We start from the raw sequence: 13,843 nt of genomic DNA, 5'->3' as shown, positions 1-13,843 counted from the left end.
GGTGTCTACTCACTCAGGCATCCCCCCTAGTACCTAGAATGGAGGTGTGCAGACAGTGAGATACCAATGAACAGTTACCAAAAAAGAATGTCCACACCTGTATCTCCATGGTTCTGTCAGGCGTCCATGGCTGCTCTGATCCTTCCCCCGCTTGAGCTCGCCCAAGACCCTATTGGGCAGAGCAAAGCTGCACCCTAGGGTTTCTGAGACTGGGCAACTTTACAGGAGGGGGCTGTCTCTCTGTCTCCTGTAGAATGGCTGGTGGGTTTGAACCACTAACCTTGTGATTAGCAGCCCAATATTTAACCCACAGAGCCACCATCAATTAGACCCATGTTTTTCAAAATTCGCTATGAGGATGAGGTCAGCCTAGGAAAGACCCGAGTCTGTTTTTCTAGCCTGTCCCAGCACAACATCACTGACCATCCAAGCCCCAGCCATGGAGGCCCTGTATTTGTTTAGGGTTTCTAAGCTGTAAATCTTTGGGGGGTGCAGAAAGTCTTATCTTTCACCTGTGGAGTGGCGAGTAGGCTCGAACCCACGATCTTGTGGTTTGCAGTCCAGTGTGTATCCTACAGAGCCCCTCAGCCCTGAGAGGATGATCATTCCTCAGGTCAATATTAAGAAATGCATCACATCCTGCCTTCCACTGCTGAAGGCTCCTCAGTAAAAACTCAGTGTTAAGCACAAGAGTAAAGGTTCGAGTCCACCCAGAGGAGTCGCGAAAGAAAGGTCTGCCAACCTACATCTGAAAAAGCACCACTGAACACTCCACGAAGCACAGTTTACTCTGATACACGTGAGGTGCTGTGGGCCAGAGGCCACTCCACGACCACTGGTTCCCGGCACCAAGCAATTCCAATGCCAACAAGTTCTGGTCCCGGCAACTGGAGCAAATCTCTTCAACGAACAATAGTTTCCTGCCTGGGTGTGCTGGCAGCATCGGAAGGTTAAGTAAGCACCAGTCAGCTGGTGCTTATTGCTAATCTGGAGTGAACACGTCACACATCTTCACTCCAGCAAAGACTCTGTTTTTCCATCGGGCCGGCACCCCTCTCTCCCTGGCCCACAAAATCAAAGTCTCTTTTCAAACTGCCCATCTCTGACAGGGGTGGAGTGCCCAGTAAGCAACATAAGCATAGGCTTACCTACTAATCCGCAGTGAATGGTTTCACGTGTTTCTCAAGTCCTGTTTTCACCCCCCTTTCTTTCTCTCTTCCCTCCCACCCCTGGTCACCACCATGGAATGTTTATTACAGAACAGAAACCTTTTCTGGATTCTGTACAGTGGTGGTCTCATACAATATCTGTCCCTCTCTGACAAGCTAATTTCATTTAGCATCATGTCCTCCATGTTCCTCCGCATCACGTTATCCAGCATTATTCATCAATGTGGTACAATAGTCTATTGTGTGTATGAACCAAAGTTAGTTCAACCATTTCTCTGTGGATGGAGGTCCAGGCTGTCTTCATGTCTCTGCTCTTGCGTTTTTCACATGTCTTTGATGTGGCGGAACATTGGCTTGGTCACCACTATGGGGAAGCCAGCAGAGGTGTGGCAGGGCGAGTTTGGCCTTCAGCAGGCCGCTCCGCCTAATCCAGGGTTAGGTACCACTGGTCTTCACAGTACTACCTACACATCCAACGGCCACCCGACCACAGTTTCAGAGAGGTCCATTCAAGTGTGGTGCACACCAGGGACCATGGACATGCTAAACCAGAACACCCTCTGGACTTCCCAGGGCCTTCCTGGTGTTTGCCTTTCAGCTGACCACTGACCCTCCTGATCCAGTCCCAAACATGTCACCTTCCAAGGACCTGAGTTTTCACTTCACTGCCCCCTGAGACATCGTTCCCCTGGCCTAGAATGTTCCATTTCTAGATGAGACCCCAGGCCCCATTTCCACATCCCTCAGTGGGTTAAGTGTTGGGCTGCTAACAGCAAAGTCGGCAGTTCAAACCCATCAGCCACTCCTGCGGTGGGGGTGGGGGTGTGTGAAGATGTAGCTGTCTGCTCCCATAAAGATCTACAGTTTCAGAAACTCTAAGGAAAAGTTTGACTCCATTTTGTAGGATCGCTGAGCAGGATCCCAACAGGTAGCAGCAGTTTTTCATAGACTGGTGTCAGAAACCAAACACCAGAGGCTTGGAGCTCCCTGGGCCCTGCTGATGAAGCTGCTATAACTCACCCCTCCTTGATCTTTAGTATGTGCCCTCCTAAAGCCCCGCACCCCAACCCCATCCAATCCACACGGGCAGGACTGCGAGCCCTCGGAGAAAACGCCAACCGCCGTGATTACTGCACGAGAAACACGTGGTGTCCAGTCCCTGAATCCTAACTCAGAACACCTGGGATCTGTTTAGATCGCCCACCCACCCCCAGCTTCCAGCACCTGCTGCAGTTTGGGCACACCCGCACCCTTCACCCCCACCCACTCACTGTCCAAGTAAGGAAGGGGCAAGGAAAATTTAACTTGTTATTTCTAATTTAAAATTGTAGGGAAAGGTAAAAGCCCTTCCATGAACTAGGTAGCAAAGACACAGCGCTCAGAGACCCCCCAGCCTGGGGAGAGCCTCATCCCATCAAATGGGGAGTGCCCAGAGACAAGCCCCTGCCCTCTGCGGTCGCCACTTACCTCGCTCCCGAGTCCTCCGCGCGTTCTTCTTCTTCAGCACCGAGGCGCAGCTCCGCGCAGGCCTCCTGGAAGTGGGGTTCCTTCTCCCCGAGGTTCAAGGGCAGCCCTGTACGTGGGGGCGCCTCCGCGGTTCAGACGTGGGCTCCAGCGGGCCCCCTTGGCCTCACCGTGGACCCCCAGCCGCGAGCGGGGGCGGAGTGGGCCCTCGCCTTGATCAGCCCGCACCTGGCCCGTGCGCAGGGCTCCCCGGGGGCTGCCCGACGCCTCCCGGCCCCGACCTCACGGGCCGCCGGCCGCTGCGCACACCTGCCCCAGCCCCGACCCCCCGCCCACCAGCCCACCTGTCCACAGCTCCTGCCCGTGCCTTCATTAGGCCGTGCCTGTGCGCCGACGGGCGCTGCCGGCGGTCCAGGCCATGGAGCCCGCGGGGCGCGCCAGTGAGGAGCCGCGGGGTGAGCGCTGGGGCCGGGGGACCCGGGACGGGGGGGGGGGGGGTGCGTCCGGAGGCGGGGGAGGTCAGGCCGCTCTCCTCCTCTTAGGGGCTAAGATCTCCTGTCATCTGGGCCGCTGGGCCTGGACCTCTGAGGGCACATGACTCCCTCCAGCATGCTATCAGGACATAGCCTTTGTCTTTTACACCCCACAGCCGCTGTGTCCCCCACCCTCCAGGCTTTGAGGAGCACCTAGTGCGTGACCTTTCACCTTTCCGGCTCGGGGTCTGAAATCCACACTGATAGGAAGCTTGCCTTAATACCTTAGATCCATCCTAGAGTCCATTTTCAACTATTCTGACTTAGCTTGAAATGATAGCCCCCACCCCCACAATGGGGGGTCTGGGGTGCTAGTTAGTAAAGGGGCTCTGTGCAGGGGGCCTGTGGCAGGTCAGTCACCTGGCTAGTCCTCGTGCTTCCTCTGCTGGGGGGCGGCCAGGGATGGGGGGCGTCAGCACCTAGCCAGGACTTGAAAAGAAAGGGTGAGTGATGCAGGAGATTGGCGGGCTCTCCTTCCCCACAGTTGCTGCCCGGACCCCTAAGGAAGCCCCCTGTGCAGACAGGGCTGGTGGACAGAGAGAGATACTTGTGTAGAGGGGTGGGGACCCCCATCCCAGGCAGTCTTTCCTCTGTATCCACGGCACCACCGTGTGTTCCCCAGAAACACTTGTAGAATGCCCACCCTTCACCCGGAGGGCCTGGGGAAAGCAGGGAGTTAGTACTCCAAATTAGAATGACTGCCATATGCACTGGAGGCCCTGGTGGTGCAAACAGTTTAGCTCTTGGCTGGGGGTTCCAGTGCATCTGGCAATCTTCCCTAAAACCAGTGCAGTTGTACTCTGATACTCACGGGGTCACTGGTCCTGGTTTTTCCTCCTTTGTTCCATGTGTGTGAGCTAAGACCTCCTCATAGTCACGTGTATGCGTTTACATTTCTCTCACAGCAGCCCAGCTAGGACTTAGGGTCTGCGTGCTAGTTGGGAGAAGGGAAGGTTACAGGGAGCTGTCCCCCCTGGCTAAGGGCAGCAATGTTTCTCCCAAAGGCAGGGATACAGGACCCAGACTGCTGGCTGCTGGACCGGAGAATGAGCGGCAACTGCAGGGATTGCTGCCCCAGGATGCTGTGGGAGAGGAACTGTCCCCTGAGGCATCTGGAGCCCCCCCAGGGTCTGATGCTGGGCAAAGATCTCAGCCCCCCAGCTCAGGGGCCAGACAGTGTCCCCCAGCCCACAGAGACAGGGCTGTAGAGCTAGTGGGCTCCCAGTCTCGGGGGACAGGACGCTCCCTGCAGGGCAGAGAGACCAAACCCTCCAGGAGACAGGCTTCTCCCACCCCTGGCCAGCAGAAGAGGTCAAAAGTCCGGGATCTGGCAGTAGCAGGGTCCTCCTGTGGCCCCTCCTCAGGCCCAGCTCCCCACCACCCAGTGCCCTGTGGGCTGGGCCGTGGTTCTTGCCACCTGGGCAATCTCCTCAATACACTGGCACCAGACAGCCCGGACTCGGGCCGGAAAAAGGGGCCCCCAGAGGTGTCCTGTCAGGTGCGGAAGAAGACTCGGACCCTGTACCGCTCAGGTATGTCCCTGAAGGCAAGAAGACGTCTTCTAATGCACGGATGGTGGCCCCTGAGCTGGGGGCACAGCTGGTCTATAAGTCCCTGGGCTGCGCCATCAGTCTGAGGCGGAGGTGAAGGTCTGTCTGGCTAATTCAGGGAGGTTGGAACACATGGATGGTTCTGCCAATAAGCCCCGGAGAGGCAGGCCCCATGGGAGGGGCCTCAGCTGCTGTGCCTTCCCCACACCCCAGTCCTCTTCTTCCAGACCAGCTGGAGGAGCTGGAGAAGGCATTCCAAGAAGACCACTACCCTGACAGTGACAAACGCCGGGAGATTGCCCACTCAGTGGGGGTCGCCCCACAGCGCATCATGGTATGGGAGAGGGGAGCAGCTGGGTGGGGTCTTTCCTGTGAGGCCAGCTAGCAGCTCTGTGCCCCAAGCCAGGCCAGCCCTCTCCAGTCTCCTCAGGTGCGCCCCCTGCCCCACAGGTGTGGTTCCAGAATCGCAGGGCCAAGTGGCGTCGGGTGGAGAAGGTGAATGGGAAGGGGGACAGGGCAAGTCCTGAAGCCCCCGCCCCCACAGGTGGACAGGGCAGGTAAGACACCCTGCTTGTCTCCATCGCCCTATGGGGCACGGGGTCCAGTTGAGTATAAAAGGAGGGAGTGTTGGTAAGGAGTTGAGGGGCTGAGGTGGGGCAGAGCTGAGTAACAGTCAAGGCCTATGGGCGGTGCTGGGAACCTAGCGGGGATCAGGAGCCAGGCCCCAATGGGGTTGTCCTTCACCCCTCTGCCTCCAGCTCCACAGATGCCCAGCCCCCACCTGAAGGGTCCTTGGGTCCAGGATCTGGTACCTCGTCACAGGAGCTCCTTCATGATGCTCGTCCAGGTCAGTTGACCACCTCCAGAGGACTGGCCACTGTGAAGGCGGTCAGGAAAATGTCCCAGGTTCCATCTGAAGGCCTGGGCGAAACTGCCTGCCACTGGCCATCTAATCCCAAGTAGCCTCTCCCTTCTGCTTTCTCCCCCTCCCACCTTCTCCCCCTTACCCCTCCACCTGCCCCCTCCTCACCCTTGTTTTCTGTTCCCAGAGTCCCCTGTGCAACTGGACCCTAACAGGCTCCCAGATCCCACCCTACCCTGCGAGGCTGCTCACTGGATGGCTCTGACACCCCCACTCTTCAGCCCCCCACCGGTTCGCAGGGCCAGCCTGCCTTTTCCGCTTGGCCCTGTCCAAGCCCCACAGCTGATGCCTCTGTTATTGGATGCCCCTGGCAGTGACGGCTGCCTCAGGGAAGGCCCCTGTGGCTCCTGGGGGACCAGGTACTGAGCTGGACAGTGGGGGTGGGGGGCGCTTCAGAAGGGAAGGGTTGGCATAGAGGTGCAGAGGTTGGGAAGAAGAGGAAGCACAACCTTGGGTTGCTATGGTGATGGACCAAGGTGCAGGGAGAGAAGAGGAGGGGTACAGGAAGAGGGGGAGGGGTGCAGGGAGCAGAAGGGGCTCAGCTGATGCTGTATTGTGGAGGTGAACTTGAACCTCACCACGCCCTTCTGTCTCACAGCATCACCCCGCCACCCTCCTGCCCTTACCTGGAGGAGCTGGAGCCTCAGGACCACCAGCCAAGCTATCAACAGGGGTCATTCCCATTCCCCCCTGCATCCCAGCCCCTGTTCTCATACCTGCACCCCTTCTCCTTCCCCACACCCAGCACACTGACGCCACCCCCACTGGAGGACATCCTCTTCCCAGGTCCCTACGGCCCTCACAGGGGCCCGGCCCAGGGCTACTTCCCAGGTCCCCCCTCGGGGCAGGTCCTGCTGCAGCCGTCTACCAGAACCATGGGTGAGTGTTCTGGAAGGTATGTGAGGAGGACAGACATGGGGGCCTGAGCTGTGGAAACAGAGGGCTGCAGTTTGGCCTGGGCTCTCTGAGCGTCCGTTTCAGAGATACGGGAATGAAGACAGTATTCCTTAGATGCAGAGGGCTGGCAGGGTTAGGAACAGCATGCAGACTAGAGAGAACTTAGGAGCATCATCCTCACTGGGGCTTTGAACTCTGGAACCCCAGGTATCAGGAGACAAAGGTTTGTTACGGGTTCTGCCCCTCGGCCCCTGAGAGGTAGTCTCCGAGCTTCGGTCCTGGAGTGTGTTTGCTCCAGGTAGCTCTCTGTGCTAGCTCGCCTGGAGGGGAGAACCTGCTGGGGGCTGGAGGCAGGCTCCTTGGTCAGAAACATGGGGGGGGGGGGGGGTTGCTGAACTCTCCCAGCCTGTCTCATGCCTTCTTTCCTCCCCCTCCGGGTCCACAGGTCCCATGCCCTGGAGTCACCCCTGCCCACCTGAGCAGCCTTTACCCAGCCCATTCTGCACACAGGCTCTGGGCCACCCCTCGGGGGCTGAGGGCTTCTTCTCTGATGATCTCTTCCCGGCTCCCTACGACCAGACTGTGAACGGACAGCCTTCCCCAGGTCCTTCAGGGGCCAGGCCTTCCGGAATGGGACCGTTGACTGTCCCCCAAGACCAGGCCGCCACTCGGGATGAGGCCAGAGGTGAAAACAAGAACAGCTTTGTCCCCTAGTGGGACAGGCTGCTGCCAGAAGAGACCTTGCCTCTGCAGGGTCAGGTACCGCCCAAGGGTCGGAGGGACTGTAGACTCTCTTGACGTGTGGACTTTGTGGGACTGGACAACACGTCCTCCTTACCTCTGCTGGGTGGTCCTGAAGAAAAGGTGGCCCGCATTGCTTCTGAATGTTGTACGCCATTTTGTTGTTTTCTTTCTTGGTGGATAAGCAGTTGAATATCTCCCATAAGTAGTGAATCCGTTGACCCTTGGGGTCGGCCTGTGAGCCATGACTCCCAACTCGAGAGCCTATGTGATTCCCTTCTGTCCACTCAGCTGGCCCACTGCTGGACATCATCCTGGGCATTCCATGAGGGTCCCATCGAACCCACCCTGTAGTCCTTGATCTCCCTGCAATTCGGGAAGGGCCCCTTGCCCCCCAGGGGTAGAATCAAGGGAAAAGTTGTGGGGTGTTTCTGTTTCCAGAACTAGGGACAGTAGTTTATTGTCCCCTAAGTTGTTTTCTTTTTTTGAAAGGAGCACGAGGGAAGGTGTGGAGACAGAAGAGGAGAGGCCATGGTGGGGGCTCTTCTCCCTTCTGAACCAGACAAAGGAGCTTGAGACCACCCGATGGTGTTTCCTAAATGTCACACCTATGTGTGTTCTGACTCCATCATCCTCACTGGGGCCTTGAGCCCTGGAACCCCAGAACTGATGGTGCCACTGAGACAAAGGTAGCAGAGATGAAAGTTTCTTACAGCTTCACATGGGACTTTACGCCCTCCATTGGTCAGCAAGCTCCTTTGTGCTAGGGCCGTTCCAAGGACTGGAGGGCAGTTCAGAGAGCATGACTGTCTCTTGAGCGTCTGGCATTCAGACAGGAAGGTCACAATGAGGTGCTCAGTGCCATCCCTCCTGCGCCCTGGACAGGGGCTTTGCCTTCGCATCACACTTCGTGCCAGCTTTTCCTCCTCTGGGAGGTGACCTAGGGCCACAGGGCCTGGGAAGAAGCCTCAAGTCTCCCTCCTGGGGCCACACTGCTGTGTGCTCAGGTGACAGGTAGGGATGGTCAGTGAGGAGACTGGATAAGGAGGAAATGTGGGGACGGTGGGCACAATTGAAGACACGGGACTGAGACATTACTTACTTCAAGGCCGAGTCTGCCAGTGTTTTTGTAAAAAAACAAAACAAAACAAAAAAATAGCTTTTTGGTTTGTTTTGATGTGTGGCTGATATCTCCAGGATGTGACTTAATGGGTATAAATTGAATGTCCTCAGATCTGGCCCCCAGAAAGCTTAGACAAATGCAAGTCCCTTCCCTGCTTCCTAGTGTCCTGGGGCTCGGATGTGGCCTCAGTATTGGGGGGGTGGGGTGCTTCCCAGTTCCCACGTGACAGCCCGACCCTGCCCCGTGTTATAATTGGATCACAGCAGGATTGGGGGCCCATTGTACATTCAGGGAATGTGTGTATGGGGAATCACTCTAGACTGCCAAATGATGTGATTATTAAAATCAGATTTTCTTTCACAAAAACCCCTGTATTCCGGGCAGTTACTTATCTTCATCACACTGTTCTGGGTTGAGCGTGCCTTCAAGCTGGAGAAGCAGCATGGTCAGTCCCACAAGTCTGTGCCTCATGCTGGACAGGCTTCCAGCCCGCAGTCTCTCTCCATCTACACCCGTGTGCTGATACTCTGATTGCCTCTTAGGGTGTCCCGTGGGGGTTAGAGTGTGCACATGGAAACATTGTACGTCTCATGATATAACATGACAGGTTCTGCTAAAGTACACAGCTCACATGAGGCCCCTGTCCCAAAACAGACGAAAGGGAGAAGGTGAAGACAGCTGTTAGGTCACATGCTCTCCTCCCTCCCCCACCCCCCACCCCCACTTTTCACCACAAGGTCCTGCAGCCTCCCAAACCCCTCAGGAAGGCTGGTAATTTCTCCTCCAAATCTAAGGGTCAGGGGAAGAAGGGCAGCCAGAGTGCTCCTTAGAGGCCAAGATGGCTAAACTTTGTCACTCATACTTTGGACATATTGTCAGGAGGGAACAGTCGCTGGAGAAGGATATCATGCTTGGTAAGATGGAGGGTCAGAGAAAAAGAGGAAGACCCCCAACGAGATGGATCAGCCAGGTGGCATCATTGATGGACTCAAGTGTGGCGGTGGTAGTGAGGTTGGCCCAGGATCGGACATTGTTTCGTTCTGCTGTGCATGGGGTCGCTATGAGTCGGTTCCGACTCGATGGCACCTGACAACAACAACAACAGGATTGTTCTAAAGCTGCCCGTCCGCTGTTACTCTCGTCACCATGAGTTACTCAGGTTGGTGCCATCAGGACCATCTCCAGAGCCCCTTAGCTCAGCATGCTGTGTTTACAGAGACATTTCCTGCAATCTTCAGCCTTGATTCCTCAACTGAAGAGCTGCTCTCATTCACCGCTGGTTTTCCTTTCATTTGTTAATGCCGATATGATTTGATTACAGGAGGAAGCCTGGGCTTTCTGCATAAATTCCATCTGCTGCTAAAGATTCTCTAGTAGTTTCCTCCTGCCCTAGTCTACACAGTCACTTCATCACACAGACCTGGACAGACACACGGATACACTGACACACTGTAGCCGCATACACAGACACCTCATCACACAGACACACGGATACACCGACACACTGTAGCCGCATACACAGACACCTCATCACACAGACACACGGATACACCGACACACTGTAGCCACATACACAGACACTTCATCACACAGATGCACACAGACACACAGATATACCCATACACCATACACAAATATACACACACAAATACCATGTACAGTCACACCCATATTCTATATACACACACAAACGCAAGCATATCCATGCATCACACACACACACACACACACCACACACACACAGGCACATCCATACACCACATACACAAACTCCACACACATACACATATACCACAGACACATACAATCACACACACTCTGACACATGTACCATACACACACATCACACACAGAACCACACCGCACATACTCAGACATACCCACACAACATAGACACACAGTACACATACCCATACATCATATACACACACACATGCACAGCCACATATATACCATGTATCCATTCACACCCATTCACCATTCACACACATAGACATGCTACATACATCCAGATACACCCATACATACTCACACACCAGACACAGACCACATGCACACACACACATTTAAGTAGGCTTCAAGAAGTTATGGAAACATAGAATGACAAGATAAGGGAAGCGTTCCACAACAGGTTTGAACCTCCCTTGTATACACACAGCACACATCACAAAGACAGAGGCCCACGCCCACGGTGGGGGTGACTGAGGAAACCACGTCTCAGTCTTTGCTTTCTCCCGCCTGCTGTGTGGCCAAGCTCAGTCCCAGAGAGTCTGAGCACATTCGGGGTTCCCAGTGACCCCAGGGCTGGTAAAGGATTTGGACTTGACCTCATGCAGGACCTGGTCTCCACGGCATTGTATAGAGATGTTGTTAAGTGCTGTAGAGTCTGTCGTGACTCATAGGGACACTGCCTAGTGTTCCCAAGGAGCTGCTTGTGGGTTTGAACTGCTGACTTTGCCGTTCACAGTCCGGTGCTAATCCTGTAACGCCACACCAGGAGGTCCTTACCTCTATGTGTGGCTATGCCAGGAAAGCCTTCAGCTGCCCACAGGAGCTCCTGGGAATGTGGAGGCCAGCCCCTCCCAGTGACCAGCTCTGCCCTCGGGCTGATGACTCACAAACCCGGCTGCCAGCTCGGAAACTGCTCTGCAGCACACACCAGCCCAGCACCTTCCTTCAGCAGCCCACGCTTGGCCACCCAGCAAGACGTCGTCCCTCCCCCTCCACTGCCCAGCATCTCTTTCTGTAGCAACCCCGGACATTCTGCTGACTGTGTGGACACCTTGGCTTATCCACCTCCTGGGAAGAGCTTCGGAAAATTCCCACTTTGGGATGACTAAAGTGGGCGGGGCGGTAGCAGCGAGCCAAAGACTTGAGTGCTTTCATCTAGGCAAGAAGTTCATCTGAGTTGGGAACCCTGGGAGCTCCTTCGCTGGTAACCTTTGGCCCTGCACACACCCAATTTCAGCGCCAGGAGACTACACTGACCACTATGGGCACTGGAGAGGTCAGGTAGCTTCTGAGTCATGTCTTGTGACGTGGCTCTGGGGTTACTGACCACATCAGTGACCAAGCCAAGCCACCACCACCAAGTGTTTATGGGAGAGGGTGTCTACAGAAATACCAAAATTGTGGATTTCTAATTTAACCTCACTACCAAGTCTGTCTTAGGAGCTCTGGTAGCGTAGTGGTTACGAATAGAGCTGTGAACCTCATGGTCAGCAGTTTGAAACTACCAGTCGCTCCGCAGGAGCAAGATGAGGATTTATAGCCTTGGAAGCCCTGTACAAGGTCGCTGTGAGTCGGAACCAACTCCACGGCACATAACAACAACAAAAACAACCAAGTCTGTCTTGGAAGAAGTATGGCCAGAATGCTCCTTAGAAGGGCGAGATTTCACCTCATGTAAAATCTTGGACAGGCTATTTGAAGGGACCAGTCCCTGGAGAAGGCCATCATGCTTGGTCAAATAGGCGGTGATGTGCTGTTGAGTTGGTTCCGACTCACAGCGACCCTGTACAGGGTTTCTAAGGCTGTAAATCTTTACAGGAGCAGAAAGTCTCATCTTTGTCCCATGGAGCAGCTGGTAGATTCAAACTGTCAACCTTGGCAGTTGGCAGCCCAGCATGTAACCACTATGGTGCCAGGGCTCCATGATCAAGCAGAGAAGAGGAAGACCCTCAGTGAGGAGGACTGACACGGGCTGCAACTGTAGTGCTTGTGAGGGCTGGCAGTGTTTCCTTCTAGTGAACAGAGTCGCTACGAGCCAGAACCAACTCAAAGGCACTTATCAACCACCACCACCAAGTCCACCTGATACAATAGCAGGACGGCAGGCTCAGAAGCTAGACAATTGTGGGGAGAAACCTCAGGGAGTTGATGAAGGGACCGTAGTTACCCCAGGATCATGAAAAAGCGGAATAAAAAGATAACAGAATTTTTCCATGAACTTTTTAGAAGCGCCTTTGTATATGTGTGTGAGAGAAAAGTAACCAAGGAGGGTCTTTTGTTTAGATTTCCAAAGACCTTTAAACAATTTCCCTCCTACAGGATAATTTAAAAAGTCCAGTCACCATGAGAATAAAGCCCAGCGTATCCTGTACCATGCATATAGAAGCTGTTGGACAGAGACAAAATTAGGGAAGTGTTAGGGATTGAACTGTGTGCCCCCTAAAATACATATTGTAAGCCATAACCCCTACACCTGCGGGAGATAACCATGTATCTCCGCTGACTTAAAGAGACCCGTATTCATGCCCATTCCAAAGGGGATCAGACAGAAGGTGGAAATCATTGAACATCATCATCAAAGTCACACACAAATAAAATTATGCTGATTTTTTCAAAAACATGGTCGCAGCGCTCCATCAACAAAGAGCTGCCGGAGGTTCAAGTCAGATTCAGAAGAGGCCATGCAACAATGAGGGCTGTCATTACCGATGCCAGATGGGTCTTGGCTAAAAGTAGAGAATACCAGAAAGCAGATGTTTACCTGTGCTAAAATATTGACTGTTTAAAGGTATTCTATGGAGTGACTCCTATCTGCTTATGGCTATTATTGTGAAGGACAGGAATATTCCAGAACACTTAATTGTGCTCATGACAGACCTATACATGGACCAAAACGCACACTCCTCCACACAGAAGGTCACACTTTTCTGTTGTTAAGTGCAGTTGAGTCAGTTTCGACTTATAGCAACCCTGTATAGGGTTTCCAAGGAGCGGATAGTGAGTTCAAACCTCCAACCTTGTGGTTCAAACTGACCTTGTGGTGTGGCGCTTTATTCCACACCACCACACCAGGTAATATTTGTTGTTGTTGTTGTGATGTACCATGGAGTCGGTTCTGACTCATAACAACCTTGTACAGGGTTTCCAAAGGAAACCCTGTAAATCTTTACGGGAGCAGAATACCTTATTTTTCTCCCGTGGAACAGCTGGTAGTTTCGAACTGCTGACCTTAAGGTTCACAGCCCGATTTGTAACCACAGGTTTCAGATGAGCTTCCAGACAAAGACAGACTAGGAAGAAAGAGTGACGAAGTACTTCCGAATCGCTAGTCACTGAAAACTCTATGAACAGCAGAGAAACATTGTCAGATACAGGACTGGAAGGTGGGAAGGCACTCAGAATATGACTGAGGGAAAAATGCCTCCTCAAAGCAGAGTTGACCATAATGACGTGAATAGAGTTAAGCTCGGGGGAGAAAAGCCCACAGAACCTGCATTTGCTGATGGGCCACAACTCAAACTGAAGAGAAACAGCTGTAAACATCCATTGAAAATCGGAACATGGAATGTACGAAGTATGAATCTGGGAAAATTGGAAGGTGTCAAAAATGAAATGGAACACATAAACATTGATATCTTAGGCATAGTGAGCTGAAATGGACTGGTATTGGCCATTTTGAATCTGATGACCACATGGTTTACTATGCAGGGAAT

The 13,843-nt window shown here is 53.8% G+C and overlaps 1 protein-coding gene across 1 annotated transcript; it reads left to right on the top strand.

Annotated features, from left to right (window-relative positions):
• Positions 1 to 3,051: 3,051 nt before the first annotated feature.
• Positions 3,052 to 7,605, top strand: NOBOX (NOBOX oogenesis homeobox). The gene is made up of 9 exons (XM_006861287.1): positions 3,052 to 3,130; positions 4,171 to 4,698; positions 4,944 to 5,050; positions 5,167 to 5,273; positions 5,475 to 5,563; positions 5,766 to 5,997; positions 6,237 to 6,517; positions 6,981 to 7,220; positions 7,568 to 7,605. The coding sequence occupies exons 1-9, from the start codon at positions 3,052 to 3,054 to the stop codon at positions 7,603 to 7,605; spliced, it is 1,701 nt and encodes a 566-aa protein (XP_006861349.1).
• Positions 7,606 to 13,843: the final 6,238 nt, after the last annotated feature.

The sequence above is a fragment of the Chrysochloris asiatica genome, unplaced genomic scaffold (assembly GCF_000296735.1).
Source record: "Chrysochloris asiatica unplaced genomic scaffold, ChrAsi1.0 scaffold00041, whole genome shotgun sequence".
NCBI classification, from domain to species: Eukaryota; Metazoa; Chordata; class Mammalia; order Afrosoricida; family Chrysochloridae; genus Chrysochloris; species Chrysochloris asiatica.
This window is presented reverse-complemented; position numbering and strand designations above follow the sequence as displayed.

Excerpts from the sequence above, each read along its gene's own strand:
- NOBOX (XM_006861287.1), top strand. The coding sequence starts at position 3,052 with ATGGAGCCCGCGGGGCGCGCCAGTGAGGAGCCGCGGGGTGAGCGCTGG. Across the intron at positions 5,998-6,236 it reads TGTGGCTCCTGGGGGACCAG|CATCACCCCGCCACCCTCCT; the intron begins GTACTGAGCTGG and ends TCTGTCTCACAG. Across the intron at positions 6,518-6,980 it reads GCCGTCTACCAGAACCATGG|GTCCCATGCCCTGGAGTCAC; the intron begins GTGAGTGTTCTG and ends CCGGGTCCACAG.